At 48.0% G+C, this 21,162-nt stretch overlaps 9 protein-coding genes across 9 annotated transcripts; 4 read left to right on the forward strand and 5 right to left on the reverse strand.

The window, feature by feature from the left end:
• Positions 1-364: 364 nt before the first annotated feature.
• N7519_007723 (putative short chain dehydrogenase/reductase) lies at positions 365-1,508 on the forward strand (the record flags this gene model as incomplete). Its single annotated transcript, XM_057294499.1, has 5 exons — positions 365-455; positions 512-560; positions 610-675; positions 734-1,174; positions 1,232-1,508. 5 exons carry the CDS (start codon positions 365-367, stop codon positions 1,506-1,508), a joined length of 924 nt encoding a protein of 307 aa, XP_057149310.1.
• Positions 1,509-1,669: 161 nt separating this feature from the next.
• On the reverse strand, positions 1,670-2,604 carry N7519_007724 (bZIP transcription factor; the record flags this gene model as incomplete). Its single annotated transcript, XM_057294500.1, has 2 exons — positions 1,670-2,400; positions 2,451-2,604. The coding sequence occupies 2 exons, from the start codon at positions 2,602-2,604 to the stop codon at positions 1,670-1,672; spliced, it is 885 nt and encodes a 294-aa protein (XP_057149311.1).
• Positions 2,605-3,910: 1,306 nt separating this feature from the next.
• N7519_007725 (uncharacterized protein) lies at positions 3,911-4,399 on the forward strand (the record flags this gene model as incomplete). The annotated part of the gene is made up of 1 exon (XM_057294501.1): positions 3,911-4,399. One exon carries the CDS (start codon positions 3,911-3,913, stop codon positions 4,397-4,399), a length of 489 nt encoding a protein of 162 aa, XP_057149312.1.
• A 1,529-nt stretch (positions 4,400-5,928) lies between these two features.
• Positions 5,929-8,611, forward strand: N7519_007726 (OPT family oligopeptide transporter; the record flags this gene model as incomplete). Its single annotated transcript, XM_057294502.1, has 7 exons — positions 5,929-6,207; positions 6,259-6,819; positions 6,902-7,018; positions 7,078-7,623; positions 7,686-7,863; positions 7,924-8,213; positions 8,273-8,611. 7 exons carry the CDS (start codon positions 5,929-5,931, stop codon positions 8,609-8,611), a joined length of 2,310 nt encoding a protein of 769 aa, XP_057149313.1.
• Positions 8,612-10,079: 1,468 nt separating this feature from the next.
• N7519_007727 (DUF3425 domain-containing protein) lies at positions 10,080-10,910 on the reverse strand (the record flags this gene model as incomplete). Its single annotated transcript, XM_057294503.1, has 2 exons — positions 10,080-10,723; positions 10,772-10,910. The coding sequence occupies 2 exons, from the start codon at positions 10,908-10,910 to the stop codon at positions 10,080-10,082; spliced, it is 783 nt and encodes a 260-aa protein (XP_057149314.1).
• A 1,483-nt stretch (positions 10,911-12,393) lies between these two features.
• On the reverse strand, positions 12,394-13,296 carry N7519_007728 (alpha/beta hydrolase; the record flags this gene model as incomplete). Its single annotated transcript, XM_057294504.1, has 1 exon — positions 12,394-13,296. The coding sequence occupies one exon, from the start codon at positions 13,294-13,296 to the stop codon at positions 12,394-12,396; it is 903 nt and encodes a 300-aa protein (XP_057149315.1).
• Positions 13,297-14,947: 1,651 nt separating this feature from the next.
• N7519_007729 (fungal specific transcription factor domain-containing protein) lies at positions 14,948-17,266 on the forward strand (the record flags this gene model as incomplete). Its single annotated transcript, XM_057294505.1, has 6 exons — positions 14,948-15,095; positions 15,156-15,162; positions 15,236-15,398; positions 15,450-15,985; positions 16,042-16,179; positions 16,234-17,266. 6 exons carry the CDS (start codon positions 14,948-14,950, stop codon positions 17,264-17,266), a joined length of 2,025 nt encoding a protein of 674 aa, XP_057149316.1.
• A 270-nt stretch (positions 17,267-17,536) lies between these two features.
• On the reverse strand, positions 17,537-18,532 carry N7519_007730 (uncharacterized protein; the record flags this gene model as incomplete). The annotated part of the gene is made up of 1 exon (XM_057294506.1): positions 17,537-18,532. One exon carries the CDS (start codon positions 18,530-18,532, stop codon positions 17,537-17,539), a length of 996 nt encoding a protein of 331 aa, XP_057149317.1.
• Positions 18,533-19,414: 882 nt separating this feature from the next.
• N7519_007731 (type 1 glutamine amidotransferase) lies at positions 19,415-20,266 on the reverse strand (the record flags this gene model as incomplete). The annotated part of the gene is made up of 1 exon (XM_057294507.1): positions 19,415-20,266. One exon carries the CDS (start codon positions 20,264-20,266, stop codon positions 19,415-19,417), a length of 852 nt encoding a protein of 283 aa, XP_057149318.1.
• Positions 20,267-21,162: the final 896 nt, after the last annotated feature.

The following is a 21,162-nucleotide window of genomic DNA, read 5'->3' on the forward strand; positions in this document are numbered from 1 at the left end:
TAGGGATCATCGATCTTCTTTCGCAATTTATTTAGGCCACAGAATGGATATTATGCTTACGCTTCCAATTAAGAACGGATTGCATAGTTCCGTGTGTATGTGGATTTCTCCAGACAATTTAATTCCACTTTTTAACTGTAGTGTGGCAAGGGGGTGAAGGTGAATTGGCGAATCAGCGTGGATAGCTTGGCCTGCGGTGGGGCTTGGGTGTAAGCAGCTTACATTGGCACCGGACTTCTTGTGTGCCAATATCCGGTGACACAATAGGCAATATGTAGATATTTGTGTTTATAAAGCCTTCTTTATGTCTCCATCCTCGGATTCGCAAACTTCAATATCATCTATCTACGTACAAACTATCACAATGCAAGAATACACCCACACGGGACCTATCGATTGCAACAAGCCAATCAATGTGGAGAACCTGAAGGGTAAAACGGCAATTGTCACTGGCGGTGCGTCGTATTGGAACATTGAGTTGACTATGGAAAGTCCACTGATTATAGAACAGGCGCCAACGGCTTGGGAGAAGCCTACGTTCGGGCTCTAGTTGCCGCAGGGTATGAGACCATGTCAGAGAAAGGAAGTGCTAGCTAACAATATGATTAGAGTCAAAGTATGCATCGGTGACCCTGACGTTCAAAGGGGGAGCAAATTGGAAAAAGAACTCTCTGGGTATGTACACGGTTCCATCTACATGTCTGTGCTTCACGCTCATGTATCGTCTAAAAAGGACGAAATTTATCCGCTGCGACGTGGCCAAGTGGAGTGATCAGGTCGACCTCTTTCGTCAAGCCGCCCTCTTCTCTCCAACAGGGAGGATTTCCCATGTCATAGCCAACGCGGGTATTCATCGCGAGGACGAAGTCTTTTCATACGCTGGTGACGACCAAGAGCCAGAAGAGCCCAATTTGAGTGTCATTGACGTCAACATCAGGGGTGTGCTCTATACCGCAAAATTGGCCGCACACTATTTCATTCGACAGAATGGCACAGAAGCATCGGAAAAGCAGGAGGATTCTTCTTTGGTTCTGATCGGATCGGGTGCGGCCTTCCTGGACTGTCCACGGAGTCCTCAGTACAGTGCGAGCAAGTGGGCCATGCGCGGAATTATGCACTCGTTGAGAAGGACCGCTCATTTCTACGGTAGTCGGGTGAACATTATCTCTCCATGGTAAGGGTCAATCCCGTTCAGTGCTGCATACTGCCATTTCTGACAAAGCATCATCAGGTACGTCAAAACGAACATTTTATCTGAAGATGTCTTCAACCATGTATCCAATGTGGGAGTTGAGTTTGCAAAGGCCGAAGATGCAGGCCAATGCCTGCTGAGGATTCTCGGCGACGTCAATATAAACGGACACTCGTTGTTCGTTTCAGGAAGGAAGTGGGCTCCAAATGGATACCTTGATCTCGATCTGGAGGATTACCCGCAGAATGCACTGATCCAGGAGATACAAGAAGATCAAATGAAATCGGCACCTGTCTCTCTGGGCTTGTTTGCGTGAACAAGTCGCAAATCGAGCTAGATGCCTGGGTGAAATCTCTAGCATAGCGCCAATACTAGCAACTCCATTTGAACAGTATTGAAAAGTGCAATACTTTATTGTCATTGAGAAGAATAAACGAAGAAGCTTTCCCAGCTCAGGTCGAGATATGGTATCGATGCCTATTCACTAGGCGACCGATATATCAAAGCTAACGTTGTTTTCCAATCAAGAAGCTTCTCTCCCCTCTTCGCTCTCCACCGGTTAGTATTTATCACTAATTCTTCACAACCTTTGAGCAAAAATCCCCACTTCAGTAGGAAAGCCGGCGTGACTTCCCAATTTTCTGGCTCCCAAGAAGGACCCCACACTAATAAACTAGCCCCGGTATTTCTCGTATCCCAGAACGCCATGAGATCATGACACAAATCATCCTCATCGATAATGTCTTGAGCTGCTATAAGATTGTCACGCATATTGTGAAAGGGAAAGAAATCCAGCCATGGGTGGTGAGGGACACGTCGTTGGTATTCTGTAGGTTGAAGACTCGCGGGTATTGGTAACGTCGAGAAGCCAGGTACTGGGGCATTGAAAATGGAGATAGAGTCATCACGTTCCATCCACTCCATTGTCATACCAATGGAGCGTGTATTCTCGATGATCGCACGTTGGATATTTAGCTTGGAGAGGGAGAGGAGGTGGTCGATGTTGGGAGAGTTGCGAATGTAGCTTTCCAATGCTAGGGACTCGAATTGACGCATCATTGAGTGTAATTGAGGTGGCGCGATACTGCATGTAAACCCCCTTTCGCCTCGGTCGATTCGGATAGGAGTGGAGTTCGGTGGTACAACTCCGGTTTTGTTGCTGTAGAGCTGTGCCCTGTCCTCTGCATTTTGGGCCTGATGGCGCATCCCTGACTATGTCAGTAGTTATTATATCATGTGGAGAAAGGAGGAAACGTACGATATGTTCTTTGGTTGAGGCGATTCTGTAACTTTCTCCGTTCGGCCCGATCGGTAGTACCGGTCCAATCATCCTCGGGTTTCCGGATAGCCGCCTGTTGTGACATTCGGGCTAGTTGAATTCGTGGATTGTCGGGCGCCATATTTGATGACATGGGGAATGGATGTGCAGTGCGATCATGGGGGCGACGTCGGATTTTAAAGATGTAGTGTGCTTATGCCAAGCCTGTATGTGATTGGCTGATCTTAAATTAGAGTTACGCTAATGCAAGTTGCTTACATGTTCTAACCTAATCTGAACTAGGCTTCGCAAACCCTTGGATCGGTGAATCCCTTCCATGATCTTGGAAAAGTGTTCGTTGCCACAGCCACACTAGCAATGAGGCAACAGGATTTCGGATGCTGTTCTCTTCCATTCTATAGCACTTCCATCTCCGGCCTAACACCGGCCGATTTGATGCAGTACCTATTCAAGGAAAACACTTGCATTGCTCTTACAGCCGCGACTTATTGAAGGTCCACAGGAGAGCCAATATGTCCCATCAGATTATATGCAGCATCCAATACCCAGCTATCTCCAGAAAGCTACGGAAAAGAGAAATCGCGATTATGTTTGGTGAGCAAGAGCGTGGTCCGTTCTGATTAGAGTCAACTGTGACAGGTTTTTTAGTATATATGCCCACGTTGTCCAACATCAAGCATCGAACATAACCGAAGACAGGAAACGCTTAGTTTGACGGTCATCGCGAATTTGATTCCCGCCGAATGCACGTTATTGAACACAATGGCGAGGTCTCTCGCGAAGGCTACGACGAGGCCATGCGCAGCCGAGCGTATTATACATTCACGGTGATACCATTGCGACAGCAACTACAAACGAAGAAAGGTATATATATCTACCTATATGGAGTCATGTGACTATGAGAGATTTGAACAGTCCGGTAGATCCTGAATGTCAAGGCTTATGTTGGGGTTCGCAACGTAGCATTGTGGTAGCAATGCGGTGGCCAATCTCGATATCAGCCTGCACGAGAAAGCCTACATGAGTTCGACCAATCATGAGGTAAACCTGCAGGAAGTCGGCTAATCATGAGTTCGGTCACGAGGTAAGCCTACAGAAGGTCGGCCAATCACAAGGTAAGCCTGCAGGAAGTTGGTCAATCATGAGGCTAGCTTGCTCGAGGTCGGCCTACACGAGGTAAGCCTGCAGGGATCTGCATACAAGGGTCTGCAAACGTAGCAATGTGATGGCCAATAGTGACTCATCTCGAACGTCAAATTCATGTCAGCCTTTAGCGCGTGGTAAGCCGCCAGTAATCCTCTATCATACGATTATAATCTCTCAAGTCCTCGGCAGGCTATTTAAGAGAACACCGTATGCAGAAGCCCACACAGATATATGAGAGGAAAACACAATCAAGTTCTCTCTGAAATACAATGCTCTTTCTACTATTAATCACAATGCTTTTGAACCCGTTCCGACCATGTGAGGGCTCGCCAACCTTCCTAGAGGAATATCGAGGCAACTACGTGCCAAAGGTTATCAAAACCGGATATGGCCTCCAGGTTGTGGCGCCGGATACTCCCTATGTGGCAGCAGCCGGTCCAAACAAGTTATACTTCATCGACACCCGGTTCGACGCTGAGACTGCGAAGCACGTGAAACAACAGATCGAAAAGGAAACTGTGCCCGACCCAGAAGAGTACATCGCTATAGACGAGGTTTCGGCTACAGCAGAATTGAAAAACTCCGTGACCGGCGAAACGACATTCGTGTTTGACGCCTCCTATGCCAGGGTACTGTTTGCAAAGGGAATAAACAGGCACAACCCAGAAATCAAACTGCCTGAGCATGAGCCCGCCGGCGATTGGTTGGTGACCTACGACCTGGACAAGATACTTGCGAAGCGAAATGACTCCTGCTACGATCTTGGCTGCCACTCTAACTAGGACTGCATACGGCAGTCAAATGGCAACTGTCGGTTCTGCCACCACTATAGGGTTGGCAACGAGCGCCCAGGTGCCCAGGTGTAACCAATCGCTGACTAATGCCATCCTGAACTTTGCTTGAAGGCTGTTGACACACCAAAGGAAGATGGGGAGACGGATGCCAGTTACTGTTGAACGGACGGACAACATCTCACTATCTCCTGCCTGGGCGAGGGTGGCTGTTATGATAGTGGCCTAGCTTCGGAATCTTTGACTAGCAGGGATCTTTGAGGACCGTGCAGTTATGCCACGTTGTTGTCGCTATTCTCGGCCTCGGGCAGATTTTATACCCTGACGTGGCTGCCTCCACAATGTTTCGGATTTTCATCGAATGTAACCTCAAGCTTTGGTCTAGTCCTTAGTAGGAAGCTTAGTAAAACCCAATAATCGCACTTTAGCCTAATTAATCAAGTCTGTAGTTAATAAATGTTTAGTCTTATTCCTCGAATAAGAGATATGTATACAACCCTTCTCATTATTTAACGGCGAACTTGATCCGGATCTCAAGATAAAGTTCACTATAATAATATTCAGAGATGGTCGGAACCAACAGTAACGGTAGACCAAGGGCAAACTATGTACTATTTGCCTAGGAGAAACCGGGGAGAAAGGAGGGGATAAATGGAGCAAAGGAAAGCACGGAGAATATCCATTTTGCCATTGCGTCGACTTCTTAGGGCCTCGGTATAGAGTCAATCAGTCCAAATAAATAAAAAGAAAGATGAACCGAAGGCCACATCTCAACACGTGCCTGGAAGAAAGTCGAAAACTACATCCCTAGCTTAGGGCAGATTCTAGCGTAGGTGTTCCGTCGGAGTTCCGACCGCCAAGCGCCTACCAGCTGATCATAGCAAGTGGTTTTCCAGGTAATCCGGAAAGAAAGTGACGCGCATTGCCTAAAAGAGTGCGAAAGGATCGGACAAAGAACGCGTTAGGTTAGCGCCAAATATCCAATAAAGTAGCATGGGACGGCCCTACCTTATCTAAAGAATGCCCTCAAAACTCGGTGGATAAACATAATTGTGTCTTTCTTATTATGTTTTGACAGTGGTATTAACTTACAGATATTACAATCCCGACACTTCTCAGGTTGGGAATGCTGCTAATATAAAAATTCCATTAGAATGGCGTTTAGGAAATGAAAAGTAAAGGGTCCGAGCTCTACAGGGCTGGGATGTCAACATCTTAGGGGAAATGTTACCATCGGGACCAAATAAAGGTGTTCTTAAAAGAATATCAGGGTTCAGTTGTTTTTCTTGAGTGAGACAAAACAATATCCTGTCACTTCAAGCATGGCTCATTTTAAAGCTGCATGGTATCATAGAAACATTCGCCGTAGTGGGCAGATAAGGATTTATTTTCTCTGTTGGATTATAAGAGGTCCGTACGACCTACCTAGGTAGGAGCAAACTTGCGCGATCAGCTTAGCCCTGCAGCCATACCCCAGCTTCACCGGAACACAGAATCACATGTGTGATATACCCCCAGATATGCCTGAATCGCCTACAGAGACCAGCGATATCTCGGTGGTTATCCAGGAAGCCATGGGCGAAAAGACCCCTGCTGCTGTGCTTGCTACCAAAGATGAGCATACACTCAGTGACGATGACCTCAACACCAATCCGGACACGATTATCATTACCGGTGCCGACGTAGCTGCTCATCTGTTACCTCTTCGAGATGACTTTGACAGTGTCCTCACCTTTCGCAGTATCTTACTTGCTTCTGGTCTTGCGTGTTTCCAGGCGGTGATGAACCAGATTTATCAGGTACTTCCAATCCTTCTATTTCTACAGAGGTACTAACGACTCAATCTGTAGTTCAAACCGACTCTGGTTATGATTCAGGGAACCTTCATCGTGCTCATCTCCTACTTCGTCGGCAATGCCTGGGCTAAATTCCTTCCCCGTGGAGACAAATTCGAAGCTCGCTGGAGGGCGAAAGGCGGCCAGGGAAACCTACCTTGGTGGATTACGGTGATGAAATTTTTGAATAACGGGCCATGGAGTCTGAAAGAGCACTCCATCTGTGCAATAACTGCAACATCAGCTTCGAATGCTTCGTCTACGTCAACTGTGTTTGCAGCACAGGATCTATTCTACAATCTTCCCTTGAGCGCAACGACTGTGATATTGAGTGTCATTTCTATCGGGCTGTTTGGGTATGGGATCTGCGGAATTATGCGTCCTATCTCTGTCTGGCACACCGAGGCTGTCTACTGGTCTACTTTGCCTACAGTTAAGACTCTGCAAGGTCTTCATTGGCAGGAAGTCAAAAACTCGAAACCGCTCAGGTATTTCTGGTATGCATTCACTGGCATGTCGATATATGAGATTATTCCTGCCTACATATTCCCGTGGCTAAACTCGGTTTCTATCCCGGTACGTTTGGTCGCTTCAGATGAACTTTTATGATTGTGGGAATTTCATCGGAAAAAGAGTTATTAACTTCGAACTCGCATAGTGTCTCGCTGCACAAAAGGCCACCGGTGAGACTGCTGCCGTACTCAATAATGTCTTTGGTGGAGCTACCAATAATCAAGGTCTGGGCCTGTTCTCATTTTCGTTCGATTGGCAATATGTGAGACAATGTCCCCCTGTGTCCACGCATTGATCTAGCAAGTCAGCTAACAGAGGTAGCTCACATCTACCCAAACCTCGCTCCCTCTCAAGCTGCAAATTCATCAGGCGGCTGGACTCTTTTCCTGTTTCGTTATTATGATAGGCATATATTACGGAAATGGCTGGAATTCGAGATCACTTCCATTTATGTCGACGAGACTGCTTACGAACAACGGCACCGCATACCCCTTGAGCGACGTTTTCCCCGGTGGTATCCTCGACGAGGTCGCTCTGGCTGAACATGGTTTGCCGAGGATCACTGGAACGTTCGCATTCGCGATGTTTATGGCCAACGCAGCAATGGGTGCCCTGATAGTTCATTGCATCCTATTTTGGGGCAGCGATATCCGGCAGGCCTATAAAAGTGCAAAAGAGGGCAGATATGATGATCGGCACCATGCGCACATGGCCAAGCATTACAAAGAGGTTCCGTGGTGGTGGTATATCATCGTGCTTGTTGGAAGCTTTATTCTCGGTATAATTGTGACCGTGAAAGAGAACATCGGTCTGACGGTTTGGGCATACGTCATCTCACTGCTGCTAGGATGCATTATCGCCCCCTTCGTGAGTACAGGGTCCTTGGTGCTGATCCCCATGCAGCGACGCTGATTATGAACGTGCTATAGAGTGTCCTCCTCTATTCTCGCTACGGCAATGGTATTGCTACCAACAATTTGTCGAAAATGCTAGCTGGACTCATCCTCCCTGGGCGTCCAGTCGGTAACATGTACTTCGCTGCTTGGTCGCATAACGTCATTTCGAATGCGGTTAATCTTTCCAGTGATCTGAAGATGGGCGAATACCGTGAGCATCTCCGTCGTTCTTTGAACAAAAGCTGATACATATTTTTAACTTATATTATAGTCAAAATACCTCCACGCATCATGTTTCTAACCCAACTATATGGCACAATTCTCGGTGGTTTCGTGAACTACGCTATTATGAACTCTATTGTGTCAAGCAATCGAGCACTTCTCGTCGATGGTAACGGAAACTCCTCCTGGAGCGGTGCAACTGTACAATCTTACAACACCAATGCCACATCATGGGCTCTGGCTCCCTATATCTACAAGATTGGTACCCCATACGGGGCTGTACCTGTTGGTTTAGCCGCAGGCGCTGCTGCTGTGGTCATTCACCGTATCCTCTATCAAGTAAGTAACCACACAGCCATCCCTATTATACTTGAAGCTGACGGCCATTTGAACTCCAGCTCGTGCCCAAAATCGGAAAGTTTGACATCTCGGAAATCAATCTACCGCAGTTCATCCAATACGCCGGTTACATTCCCTACAACCAAAGCCAGACCTGCGTCCTCTTCACCTGGATCACCGCCGGCTTCTACGTTCAGTATTATCTCCGAAACTATAGACCGCGGATTTTCAGGGAGTATTCGTATCTGATTACGGGAGCTTTCGATGGCGCTAGTCTGACGGTTCTCTTCATCCTCTCATTTGCCGTTTTTGGGGCTGCTGGGGTTTCGCACCCATTCCCATCGTGGTGGGGAAATAACGAAAATGGGAACTACGATTGGTGTCCCGTGGCAGAGTGAAGTGTGTCGGATGGTCGTGGATTTGCGCCCCGGGGAAAAAGTTGGCCATGGGAGTGTGAATGGCGCTGTTGCAGATCGTAGGGAATACAGCTTGATACCTCAATCCTGAGATAGCCTGTGAGAACAATGACATCAATTAACTATCAAGGTTTCCGGGATCTACGTCGATCTGTACCATCGTCTACCATCGTATATCATCGTCCCATAGAGACTCCATCTTAATTTTTCGAGCAGAACCTGAGATCATCTTCTTGGCTCCTCGCTACTCCATATTTCTGCCGACATCGCCGTCATTCACCTGTCATGGCACTTGAATTGCTACCATTATGCCAGCCTTCGAAATCTACACTCTACCTGTGAGAATATTGCATGCCGCCACCGGTTCAAGTAACGTCACTAATTATTCCCTGAGTTGAGGCCTCACCTAGGTTCAATCGCCGACGTCACCTACCAAGCAGTCCGCCGAGAGTATCTTCCCGTCGCCAGCAAGAATATCCCAGCTGCCTGACAGGCCGAGTTGAGTCACTAACATCAGTCTCTCTCTTGGTTGGTTTACCGTTTCTCAGGGCTGGACCACGAATCCCGCAAGCCCCGCGCACAAGGTCGAGTGAGAGGGCCCCGAGTCAAAGGCCAGACGATGGCTCGCCGACGATAGAGGATGGTAATGTCTATGAGGCGATTTCTTAGTCTGGTGACATTCTATCTCTGATAACGGACGTTCGATGTGTATGGAAGAACCTGTCCCTGTCGGGATATACACGACATTGCGCTTAGCAGACGATATCAGGTCGGTAATACAGACAAGTTGACAAGGTTACAGCAAAGGACATCAAATACCTTCTGCGTTGTTTACCAGCAAGTCCCGTAGAACCACACGAGGCACACGAGGCACACGAGACATGAAACACGAGACACGAGCGAATCTGCCAAGTGTGCTTGACCACCAGTTCGAGACCGGGGTTATGTGCTCCGATCGGAACACCCCTTTGATATCCTCCATGCCGATATCCTCAATAACTACCGCAGTTTTCTAAACCCCGGCCACCCTGGTGAACAATTCCCAAACTACCTAGTCGGCTGTTGCCATTCCACCAGTATTGGGAGTATTATGGTCCTATCCAATAAGATCAATATATCCGTCCGGCTTGACCAGCTGTCACAGGTTTGTCACAGTCTCCTTATGGATGATATATTCCGATCCAGGGGTCGAAGCTAAGCGTGTCATAGCCGGCTTTGCTCGATCTCCACTGTGCTTGGAATCGGATTTGGATTAAGCGCAACTAAATAGTAAGCATGCTATACTGGAGCTTGATCCAATCATTCAACGTTGCTAATTTACCGATACATTCTAGACTGCTTATGCTAAGTAGATATACGGCGTGATATTTTACATACAGACACTCAAATATAGCGAAATATCGGCTTCTCGCCTCGACGCGCACGCCAAGTGTTTGTCGCAGTCATCAGTTCAGGACAACCTCGAACGACCCATTGCCATTTCTTCAAAAACGGTTCCGTAACCTCCCAGTTCCGCACCTCCCATGGAGCCCCCCCACACGCATAGCTCAGCGTCAAGCGCTGGGAACCCCCAAAACCCCATAATGTCGTGAAAGAGTTCATCGGCATCCAATGTATTCCCAGCTTCAATAAGGTTGTCGCGCATCTTAGGCGAGGGAAACAAATCCAACCAAGGCTGATGGATTATCCTTTTTTGAACTCGGGTGGGTCGGAGGTCGGGTGGAATATGGCTATTGTCATGTTGCGACGATGTCTCCTGTGGCAGAGCGACACTAAATGCCGAAATGGCATTATGGCCAATCCAGTACGCCGGCCGTCCGATTAACTGCATGTTCTGCATGAATGCCCGGAAGACATTGACCTTGACTAGGGTCAAAAGGTGATCAGCGGCGGGGTCCCCTCGTAAGTAACTCCGATATGCTGACTTGACGAATTGCTCAAGTAGATCATGTACATGTCCGGGGCTGCTAGAAAAGTCGTCTTTCAAAGCACTGTCCGGGGAGGCAGCGTCTTGCAATTGGACACCCAAAACGGACGAATTCGCTTCACTTATAGGGAGGATATTTCTATTTGACTGCAGCCGCTTCCTCCTACCTGACAAGTGTTAGCTCATGTTGGATTCACTGAACAAATGCAGCTTACGGCACGCTCTCTGGTTGATGCGATTTTGCCTTCGGCGACGTTCTGTGGGGTCGGTCAATCCTGACCAGCTATCTACCGCTTGAACATGGCCACCGGTGGAGATTAGTGAGGTGGTATCGAATGGAGGAGAATCGGTCATTGCCGTCAGCAGCAAAATAGGAACAGCGTGAATGTGAAATGGCTGAAAGGATTGAGCCCGCCGATTTATGTGAGTTCCACGAGCAGACGAAAACGGCCCTCCACCAGTTGGGCTGCTTGGCGACTTGGTTTGATCGCGCAGCTGGATGGTCCACGGTACATAGGTAGGACATTATTCGATTACAATTGCTGCCTATGATATATGGATATCTTACCAATACCCTCGCAGTTAGGCATTGTAAGAAGGCTAAACAGCTATTTTTTGGTCCGAGTCCGATCCATCTGATACGCTAGGCTTTATGCAAAGTATAGATCAGCCGAGGATGTCCCATGTGGAATAGCGCCGCCGCGCATGCTCTGCAGCTGATCCAGACTACCTATTATAGCGAAGCCAAATCCATGACTTCGGCCATTCCTCGAGTTAACTATCTCCGTGTATCCTGCTTAGAGAGTGTCGGCCCTGGAGGATATCGGATCGGGAATATCGGGAATATCGGGTCCCCACTCCGAAACCAGGCGCTATGCCCGACGGCGCCATCCACACTCTCGTAAACCCTAGCTCTATCTTTGACTGGCCTCGTTTCGAATAGTTGAAATTTTCTATCATCCACTCCAGTCAGACATCAATATTAGGGTTTGGTGGGGTTGACATATGCAGCCTTTCTTGCCAAGGTAAGATCCCTTACTATATGGTCTGTTTGACTCTTGCTACCTATACTAAAGAGAAAGAAGGCTAGTCAGGAGCCAGACCACTACATGATGTCAAGTATATAGAGTATCTTAAGATAATATTACGCATATGCAGGGGATTTTCCTATTATTTGCTCCCCTAAAAAGCTCCATGCAGGACGCCCCGGACGGAGAGGAGTTATAGTATTATTGTAGACTAACCTAGTCGACAACAACAGGGCCTACAAAAGGAAGCTAAATACCGTACAGCACCTAACAAGGTGTAGGTGAGCCAGAGCATTCGGAATATATTATGCTGCAGGTGGTGTATCCACTAAGTACCCTAGGTGCTTTCCAGTGAATTTCTTGGCACTATATCGGCCGAAAATCCTCGGCACGAAGGGTTATCGAACAACTACCACAGTCCGCCAGCGTGGCGGACGAGACGGTGTTATTATTTGAACCATCGCCTATCTAGATTATCACAGGTATTACTTAGGTCTATACTTGCATTTCGAATCCAATATATGAGAACTTAATACCAACATCACCTGAAGGGTGGGGTAGGCCTTACATGCAAGGAGCCTGGGCTAAATCCTAGGGACTACGATGTGTAGGCACCAACGATCAGAAGGGAGAGAGTTGTATTAGAAGGGAGAGAGACATGCTCCTAATCAACTATCTAGTAATGAGGAGTTCATGCCTGGGACATCCATCCATAGCAACAAGTCTCTTGGTTGTTCAGCTTGCTTTCTGCATATCTGCAGGGCAGGATGTTGTGCATTTCTCTTGGCTGGCCTTTCACCCAAATTTCCTTAAATCTTCCGGAGGAACTTGGCAATTTCCTTAACAGATGGGTTGACGTATGCTTCATTGTCGTAGAAGTCCATGTGGCGACCACCTGGAAATACACGCCGCCTGACCGCAGTGTTGTTGCCCTCTAGAATGTTGTAGAGCCTCTCGGACTGCCACTTGCTCCCCGCTAGGTCGCCATAAATGATAAGGGTGGGTTGCGTAAGATACTGTCCGGCGAAGTTCCATGAATCGAAGTTCAGGACGAGTGGTTGAGATCTGAGAAGCATCTTGTTCTGGGCATTAGGGTGCTGAGCTCGTGGTGTAAGGTAATATTCGGACGCCTCTCTGAGGTCGTACGGCGTGTCTTCATTTGGAACTGTGGGGACGTAGGTGGTGTATTCGGCTTCGGTGCCATTGGACTCTGCTTGAATTGGTCCAGTGATCTGTTCGAGAATCGCCAACTTTTCAGCTCCCTCCTCGTTTCCAAGCCAGCCTTCACGGACAGTATCGCCCATGTTCACCGCGCTGGCTATGGCAACAGCTTTCAAGCGGTGGTCACCCTTGGCAGCGGCAGCTGCGTATCCTCCACCAGCGCAGATACCAACCACAGCGATACGGTCAGGGTCGACATAGTCAAGTTTCTCGAGGTAGTCGACTACTGCGGAAATATCCGTGACCCTGGAGTTGGGGTCTTCCAGGAAGTGCGGCAGGCCCCCAGAGTCGCCTTGGTGAGCGGCGTCGTAAGCGACGGTGACGTAGCCTTGCTGAGAGAGCTTTTCAGCGTAGAGACCAGCAACCTGCTCTTTGACGCCTCCTGCAGGGTGGACGACCACCAGGCCTGGCAAAGTACCATTTATCTTGTCCGGCTGGAAAAGGAGGCCGGCCAATGCGATAGAGCCTTTAATAATTGAGATAGGAAGCATGGTCAGGGTTTGTACTGTTCGGGTTTCGGAAACAGATGATAGAAACAAAGAATAAGATCAATTTTCAGATTATGATTGTGTCACGGCCATGTCCATACATCGGCAGCTTTATATATCTTGACTGCAGTTGAAGGGTGTTGACTGAGGCAATTAAACCACGTAAGCTGCTGAGGCTATGCCGAGTAGTCAGAGTGCCAAGTGCATGTTGACATGAGCGTTACTCGCAAGACGAAGAATTGATTGAGGACGCCAAGTAATTGATCCACCAGCATCGGAGATAGGATTGGCAATAACTCCATGTTCCCCGTGAAGGGAATCGCCGAAACTTCAACAAAGGGTTGGAAGATGGATATCTAGGCCCCTTAATTCCCTTATATTGGGATATGCCAGCTGGAGTGGCTCCTAAGATTCATCTTGGCAAGCTTGGGTGAGAAAGTTGACAAAGTCTGGTACGTAGAGAACCCTATGGCTTCACACTAGTGAAACCTAAATCCTGAGCAACTACATACTTACCGTCCGCTGTGGCACTAGTTAGTTATGCAATGTTGTCGGAGGTGGCGGTAGTGAAGAATCAAGTTCGTGCTTTAATAAAGTTTCGGACGTACCCTTTTCTAGGGCCGAAATATTTCGGGCGAGACGAAATTATTCGGACTTTCCATCCTGCCCTTCCCTATTTTAGGAGTAGAAAGGTTTTACTACACGTGTTATCTATGTAATGATATTACGTACAATCTTTATTGAGTTATTGCACTTCAGGTAGAGCATGTTCTGAGAGATTGCATAGAGGAAGAACTGAACCAGGGAGAAGACACCTACAGTCGCCACTGATAAACTGGTGTCATAGAAGCCAGCAGTCATTGGTTTGATATTTATGACATATGGTAACTCCAAGTGTAGTTCTATTTGGGCAATATGCTCGCAGTGAGATAATTTGGGGGTGCATTACAAAAGCAGACTCGAAGCCAACCACGTAATGTGCATGGTTAAAGAAACCACAAAATGCACAGGTCCGGATATCATCAGCCTTCTGGATCAAGCTTTATGTTCCCCAAGATATGCATCCTGTTCCGTTCACTTCATATAGGCATGCGACTTTTAAGCATTTGCTCTGCCAACCCCCCCTCACCACGCAGGGCACATACTCAGCTTCATCACTCAATAGGAATGTCACGACATCTGAAACCTCTTATGGTTCTCCATCGCGCGGCAACAGTATTTCCAAATTAGGATTCCCACAATCACATGTTCGGTTCCGGCGATGCATGGGTGTATCAATAGGGCCCCTGTCTTTGTTTTAGTTCCATATTAAAGCACTTTGACCAAAGCGACACCTGCATGTTTTACTGGCACTGTGGACGGAGCCTTTGGGAATTGCTCGCTCTTAAAACATGCTTGCCACATGCACAATACTTCCTGGATAAATATCAAAAGGCGCTCAATGTTGGACAATGAATAATCAATTGGCTTCCTAGACGCTACAATTGCGAGATGGCATCCGAGTCTTATGCCCCGCGGCCAAAGTCGAAGCCTACGGCCGAATTGGTCATATTATGTAAGCATAGCACTTTTCCAGGGTTCTCTGCCAAATCACGTTCTGTGCTGCATCTAACTCATATTTCATGAACTACATATGCATTGTATGGCAATCAATATGCCTTCCGCTGGTGGTAGTCTAAGATCAACGCGCAAAAGGACGATGACATCTTGCTTGGAGTGTTATCGCAGAAAGCAAAAGGTTCCGGCCTCCACTTCTCCCGCTATTGAAGACTTTAGCCGTCTGACGTTTATTCAGTGCGATCGTAAGAATCCGTGCAATAATTGCTCAGCGAGAAATGTTCCGAATAAATGCGCTTTTGTAGCCTCGATGTGAGTTGCTTTTATCTGCATTTACCTGTCTTGTGGACGGAGTCTTCATCAAGGCCCTAACACTTATTGCTAGAATGCCACAGTCTTCTGGGGCCTGGGATCAACAATCGAGAATGCCGGAAGATCAAGGCGAAAATGTGACGACGCGAGATGACCAAGTGGGAGGTCACTCGGGCTCAGGCAACCTGGGTTATTCGTTGGTCCCTGGAAGCAACTCCTTTGTGGGGTTCCAACAGGTAAGTACATCGTCTAGTAGCTACATTCGACTAGTTTGTTGACCAAATCAGGTTCTCGGGAATGAAGAGTTTCAGAGCATGACTGCCGCACAAAGCAACGCTTCAATACCCATCCTTTCGCGAATCAATGCCGAGACACTAGTTTCGAACCTGCCGCCAAGGCCTGTCATCCAAAGTCTAGTTAACTTGTTCTTCGTTGAAGTCAACTGGCATTACTTTATCCTCGAGAGATTTTATTTTGATGACCTGTTTTCGCGTTGGCCACTTGGTGAGGAAACAGAGCCTGTGAGCTATCTGAGCCGCGAACAGCTATTCACAGAGTTACGTTACTTTTCTGCTGTGCTTTTCCAACTCATTGCCTTGACACTGCAATTCTTACCACCGGACGCATTAGACTTGGTTCAATTGTCGGCGAATGAGCTAGCTGCCCCACAAACATACAGCGATCTGGGCGATGAGCTATTGTCAGTTTTAGGTAGGCCAGGGGTTGCTCTGGCTGCAGTCCAAGCGGACTTCCTGAGATCATCATGTCTGAAGAATTATGGCCGGGGGACTGAGTCTTGGCATGCATTGGGACATGCCATCAGGTTTGTACAACGTCCCTATCTTTTTCCCGTTTTTTCAATTATTCACATCTTGAAAGGCAAGCCCAGGAACTCGGACTGCATCGCCATAAGGAAATCTATCAGCCAGATCAAGCCAACGTTGACAAGACGTTGAGTTTATTCTGGTATGAAGAACACAAGAAACACCTATGGATCAATTTATTTGTGTGGGATAGGTAATTCATTTCACCGCGAATGTCCAAGCTCATATATGTTCTAACAGGAGGTAGTTTCATGGCCATGATCCTTGGCCGTCCACGGATGATACACAGGGATGACTGTGATGCAAAGCTTCCTATGGAGTGCAGTATACCCAGGAACCCTTCCACGGCTGTACCTATGGCGGTGCGTCCTGACGAAAGTCCCAGCACTACAACAGTATCGGCATCTTTATTTCGATATGCAATCGCATGCAAGATTCATGAAATGCGAGCTATTAAAGCGGATTATCCTCATCCTAAAGTCTACTCTGTCGTCCGAAAGCTCCAGGAGGATACTACTTCATCACTAAATGGCTTGCCATCCTCAATTCGGCCCGATTATCCGGATACGTCATGGGACCTGGAATGTCCCTACCTTCCTCATCTGAGAGAAGAACTTAAAATGACGGCGAACTTGTTCCTTATGAATTTGCACAGGCCGTATATTTTCTCTAGTACAGAGAGTCGAAAAGCCGCTTTGCAGGCCGCGTTTACCACGCTTGACTCCCAATTGCGCTCTTTCGCACAAGCTAAACAACATCAGTATCACCTATTTGGCCTCGCATTCTATACTGTTGATGCCGCTTTTCTTCTCTCGATCATCGCGATCTCATGTCCTCCAGAAAATCACGAAGCGAGGCAAAATATCGAAAACATTCTCCATCGATCTATCGAGAGTCTCTCAACTATGGAGCGTTACAATCCCATAGCCAAAACGGGGTTGGATATTGTCCAACGTTGTTACATAAAGCTCAAGGAAGCTTTCAAACCCCCCAGTAACACTTCTGGACCAACCCCTGTCCCGCGTGGCCCTTCCAACACCGTCTTGCAAAACCTGATGAGGGACCTGAACGAGGAATCCCACGATCCATCGGTGAATTCGCTGCGCGATTCCCGTCAACACGCCCGCAGTCCTGAGCTCGGTTCCTCTGCTTTTACGTCCCACGTATTCCAGGACAATTTTAGCCAAACGTATTGGTTGGAGCAACTGAATCAGATCCAACCATCTCTACTCTACGAGCAAGATGCGTACGGGGTGTGGGGAAATTTTTATTTTGATTGAGCATTAAGGCCTCTTTTTACGGCGTGGTTAGGATAGCCGGTGCCACAATATCACATCCGCAATTAAATACTACATATATGCCATCGATGAAGAAGAGGAAGAATATATTTGTGATACACGATGGTAAAAGGTAGATGCTAGAAGCTAGGTACAGAAATTCTGATGGTGGCCTGGGAAATCCAGCGACAATCAACAAGGTGACCTTTTGTTCAATACAGCTTGACCAAACGAATTGTGAGACAGCCCTTCATCGTTCACATGGCTGCTTGTTCAAGATAGGAATGGTTTCACGAGCTCCAAAGATCTATCCCACAGCAGTATCGCTTTTTTCTCATCATACGCCCAGGCTGCATACCCTGGGTCGAATTGCGCAGCATCTGGTTTCGGGGGCATCGCGATCTGACAATCTTCGAGGTACCTGCCTCCTCGGCCTTCAAATGTCTTCGCGGTGGCTGCCCATACCGTAGTAGCGGCGCCCTGGGCGGGACTCTTGAACATCTTCGCTAAGTGACGATCAGCTCCCAAGGATTGGACTTGGTCAGCTGAGAAGTGCACCATGAGTCCAGTCATGACAGCGCCAGGATGCACACTCAACGAGTGCACACCTTTCGGGCCGAAACGACGTTCAATCTCATTCGAGGTCCAAAGGTTTGCCGTCTTGCTTTGTGCATAAGCCTTCCACGAATCATACTCGCCCTCGAAGTTGAGATTCTGAAAGTTAACCTCGCCATCACGGTGAGCCACAGAAGAGAGAATGATAACGCGGGATTGGAGTTCTGGCGTTGTTGATTTCTGGAGAACCGGCAGGAGGAGTTGGATCAACAGAAAGTGGGCGAGATGGTTGGTACCGAATTGGGTTTCGAATCCGTCGGCAGTGCGCCCTTCGGGAGTAGCCATAACACCTGCATTGTTTATGAGGATGTCGAGTCGATCAGAGATAGCGAGGAATGCCTCCGCGCATTTGCGGACGCTGGTCAAGGACTCGAGATCAAGTTCGAGCAGGTGGACACGGTCACTATCGAGAATAGATCCAAGGGCAGACCTAGCTTTGTTCAGGTCCCTTGCGGTAGCGTAGATGGTAGCGCCGGTTTGGTAAAGTGCTTTGGCTGTCTCGATACCAATTCCAGAGGAGCAGCCCGTGATCAGAGCAGACCTACCGGTCCATTTTTCATTGAGCCCTTCATCTTCAATGATCTGAAGTGCTGTGGGCCGAGCATCTCCGGGGCCGTTGAGGTTCTGGTGAACAGCTTCGTACTTGGTAGCCATAACGTCGGTTATAAGTGAGCAAGAAGAGAGGGTTGCTTGACAGCTTGATGTGAGTGTTTGAAGAGTGGTCTTTATATTGCAGGTATCTTGATATCACCGTTAAATCCGATCGCGGGTTGATGCTTCGATTGGTTTTCGGGGCTGTCCTTCTTCAGACCCGAAAAGCTTGGTCAAAGCACAACTCTTTCGGTCGTATGTTGTGGTTGGACGAATGAAAGAAGGCCTCGGGATGACCCGATGCTCCCCTAAGTCCGAAACTTTAAATTTTCGGGGCAATTCCATGGAGCTTTCGGGGCCCAGAGGTACCAAGGCGGAAAACCCAAGACACAAAGGGGCGAATATTTCCGTAACGAGCAAGGAGAGAAAAACAGAAGGGGTGGAAGGAGATAAGAGCTGATGAAGATTTCTATGCTTCAGCATTGCGGGATCGAATGAGTGACAGGAGCTTTGTGCGGGTAGAAGGAATGGGATCTGAGAATGAAAAATGTGAGAGAACCGGTCCGAGGCTGAGGTATTCAGGGGTATCAGTCAGTACTTTTCTTCTCTCGCATCTATGTTGGTCAGTTTTCTTATTTGTCTTTATTTGCTAGACGAAATGACTCATGGCAGAAAAGAACTAAAGAGATCATCTATCATTTTTTTCAAAAAAAGAATTTAAGGGCCGAAGTCTAAGCAATGTTTCACACTTCTACTGTATACTCATGAAGTGCGTTTGGTAACTACGGCAGACCATTAACCATCTAGCCATGGACTGTCCTCTATCATACGCTTTTGTGCATATAACTGCACCTATGATGCAGGATTCTAATTATATTACACATCATTACCCGCGTACCTTTACTCAGCTCTCTCGCTGATTGATAGTCATGGACAACCGCAATCCTAGTCCATTCCATCGTCGTCATACACAAAAATCCGCAGTATAGCCTTGGCAACCTCGACGCCATCGTGCTCCAGATGCGCCGTCTCGGCCGCCCGATCCGCGTGCTCGAGGTCCTTGATCCCGCCGCCATCCACCCTAATCTGGATCTGTCGTTTCACCATGTCCTCGTCAAACGCCAGATGCGCCTGCGTAGTGAATAGCCGGTTCGGGATGTACAGGCCCTGAACCGGTGTATGCTCACTACGGCCCCAGCACGCGATCTCGGTATCCGGGGAGAGCATGTCGGGTCCCGCCAACGCGGCCGTGGGCGGCAAGACGACATGGTCCTGGTGCATCTGGTGCAGATGGACGTGGTCCTCGCGCGTACGGAAGAGGCGCTGGCCGACGGGTGTGAGCGTGATGCGGCAGTGACCGAGTTCCCAGTCTTGTGAGGGCGCGGGCCCGACAGACCCGCCGAGGAGACGGGCGAGGAGCTGGTGGCCGAAGCAGACGCCCAGGAAGCGGAAGTCGGGGCGCTTGATCCAGAGTGTCTTAAGGAGCTCCAGCAGCTTCAGGATCCATTCATTGTTCGCGTGGGCATCGTACACGCTCCCCGTAATGAGCAACCCGTCAAAGCGATCGAAATCTTGCACGGTCGGGATCCGTCCACCTTGTTCGGAGACGACAAAGACTTGATCTGTCTCTACACCCAGAGGCGGGTGATGGGCGGCTCCAGCCTTGGCAAAGTGATTGTGTACAATCTGGCCAAAGGAGCCGCGCTCCGAGTACGTGTCTGGGTGAGGCTTGTCGGTCTCGAGGACCATAAGGCGTACGATAGGTGCTGATTGCGCGGGCTTATAGGTCCGATCCATGTTGTGTGCTCGTTTGGTTGTATGGTCCTAGAGGCAGAAAGCCCAGCGACTTGTGGGAGCAAGAAGTCGGCTTAAATAAATACGTCATTATGACGCTCACCATCATCTTCTAATTGTACGTCCATGGCAGTCAAATGTACGATGTCAAATTTCAAATGCCCCTATAAAGGTATGGCATTGTTGACAATACCAAAAGTATCTGCATTGTGCGGGAAACAATGCCATTTCCCTTTTGGGGGCTCAACTGCGAAACATACCTGTTATTTTTGTCCTGACCGATTATGTCTGATTTGACGGCAGAAAATTAAATTTCAATTACTAAGACAGCACTCTTAGTAAGCAAGTACCCCACCCGGCTGTCTGGGCCTCAACATGGTGGACGATAGGAACTGAACTACTACCACACCCTTACAGGTAGAAGATTGAATGGTCAAATTACATATTCTTAATGCTAAATCCGAACGCTCCTGGGAGAATGCAATTTCTCCTAGAAGTGGGCAACGTATTTCACTACCGGGTCCACCATGAAGTAATAAAACACATAGTAAATGCGATATTTTCCAAGCTTCTATCTCAACAACCACGTTGTTGTTTGATTTCTTTGGCCACTCGATAGCTATTGGTAAGGACTTTTGACTCTGTATCAATTTTAAGGAAATCGAAACCTGCATCATCATGCCCAGGTGGTATTGGAAATAACGTTGCTCAAAGCCAGAATATACATATATATATCGCAATTAAAGAAGTCGCTAATATTTTATAAACTCCCAAGGGAATTTAGATGTCGTGTAAAAAGCGCGAAACTATCGGGCTCTCCCGATATAGACTAGCGTTGTTGAGATATGAAGTTGTAATTTATCGCATTTACAGTTGGACCTCCGGAATACAACATATTG

Source organism: Penicillium mononematosum (genome assembly GCF_028829835.1).
Source record: "Penicillium mononematosum strain IBT 11891 chromosome Unknown utg000003l:1.0-8172316.0:1.0-8177699.0, whole genome shotgun sequence".
NCBI classification, from domain to species: Eukaryota; Fungi; Ascomycota; class Eurotiomycetes; order Eurotiales; family Aspergillaceae; genus Penicillium; species Penicillium mononematosum.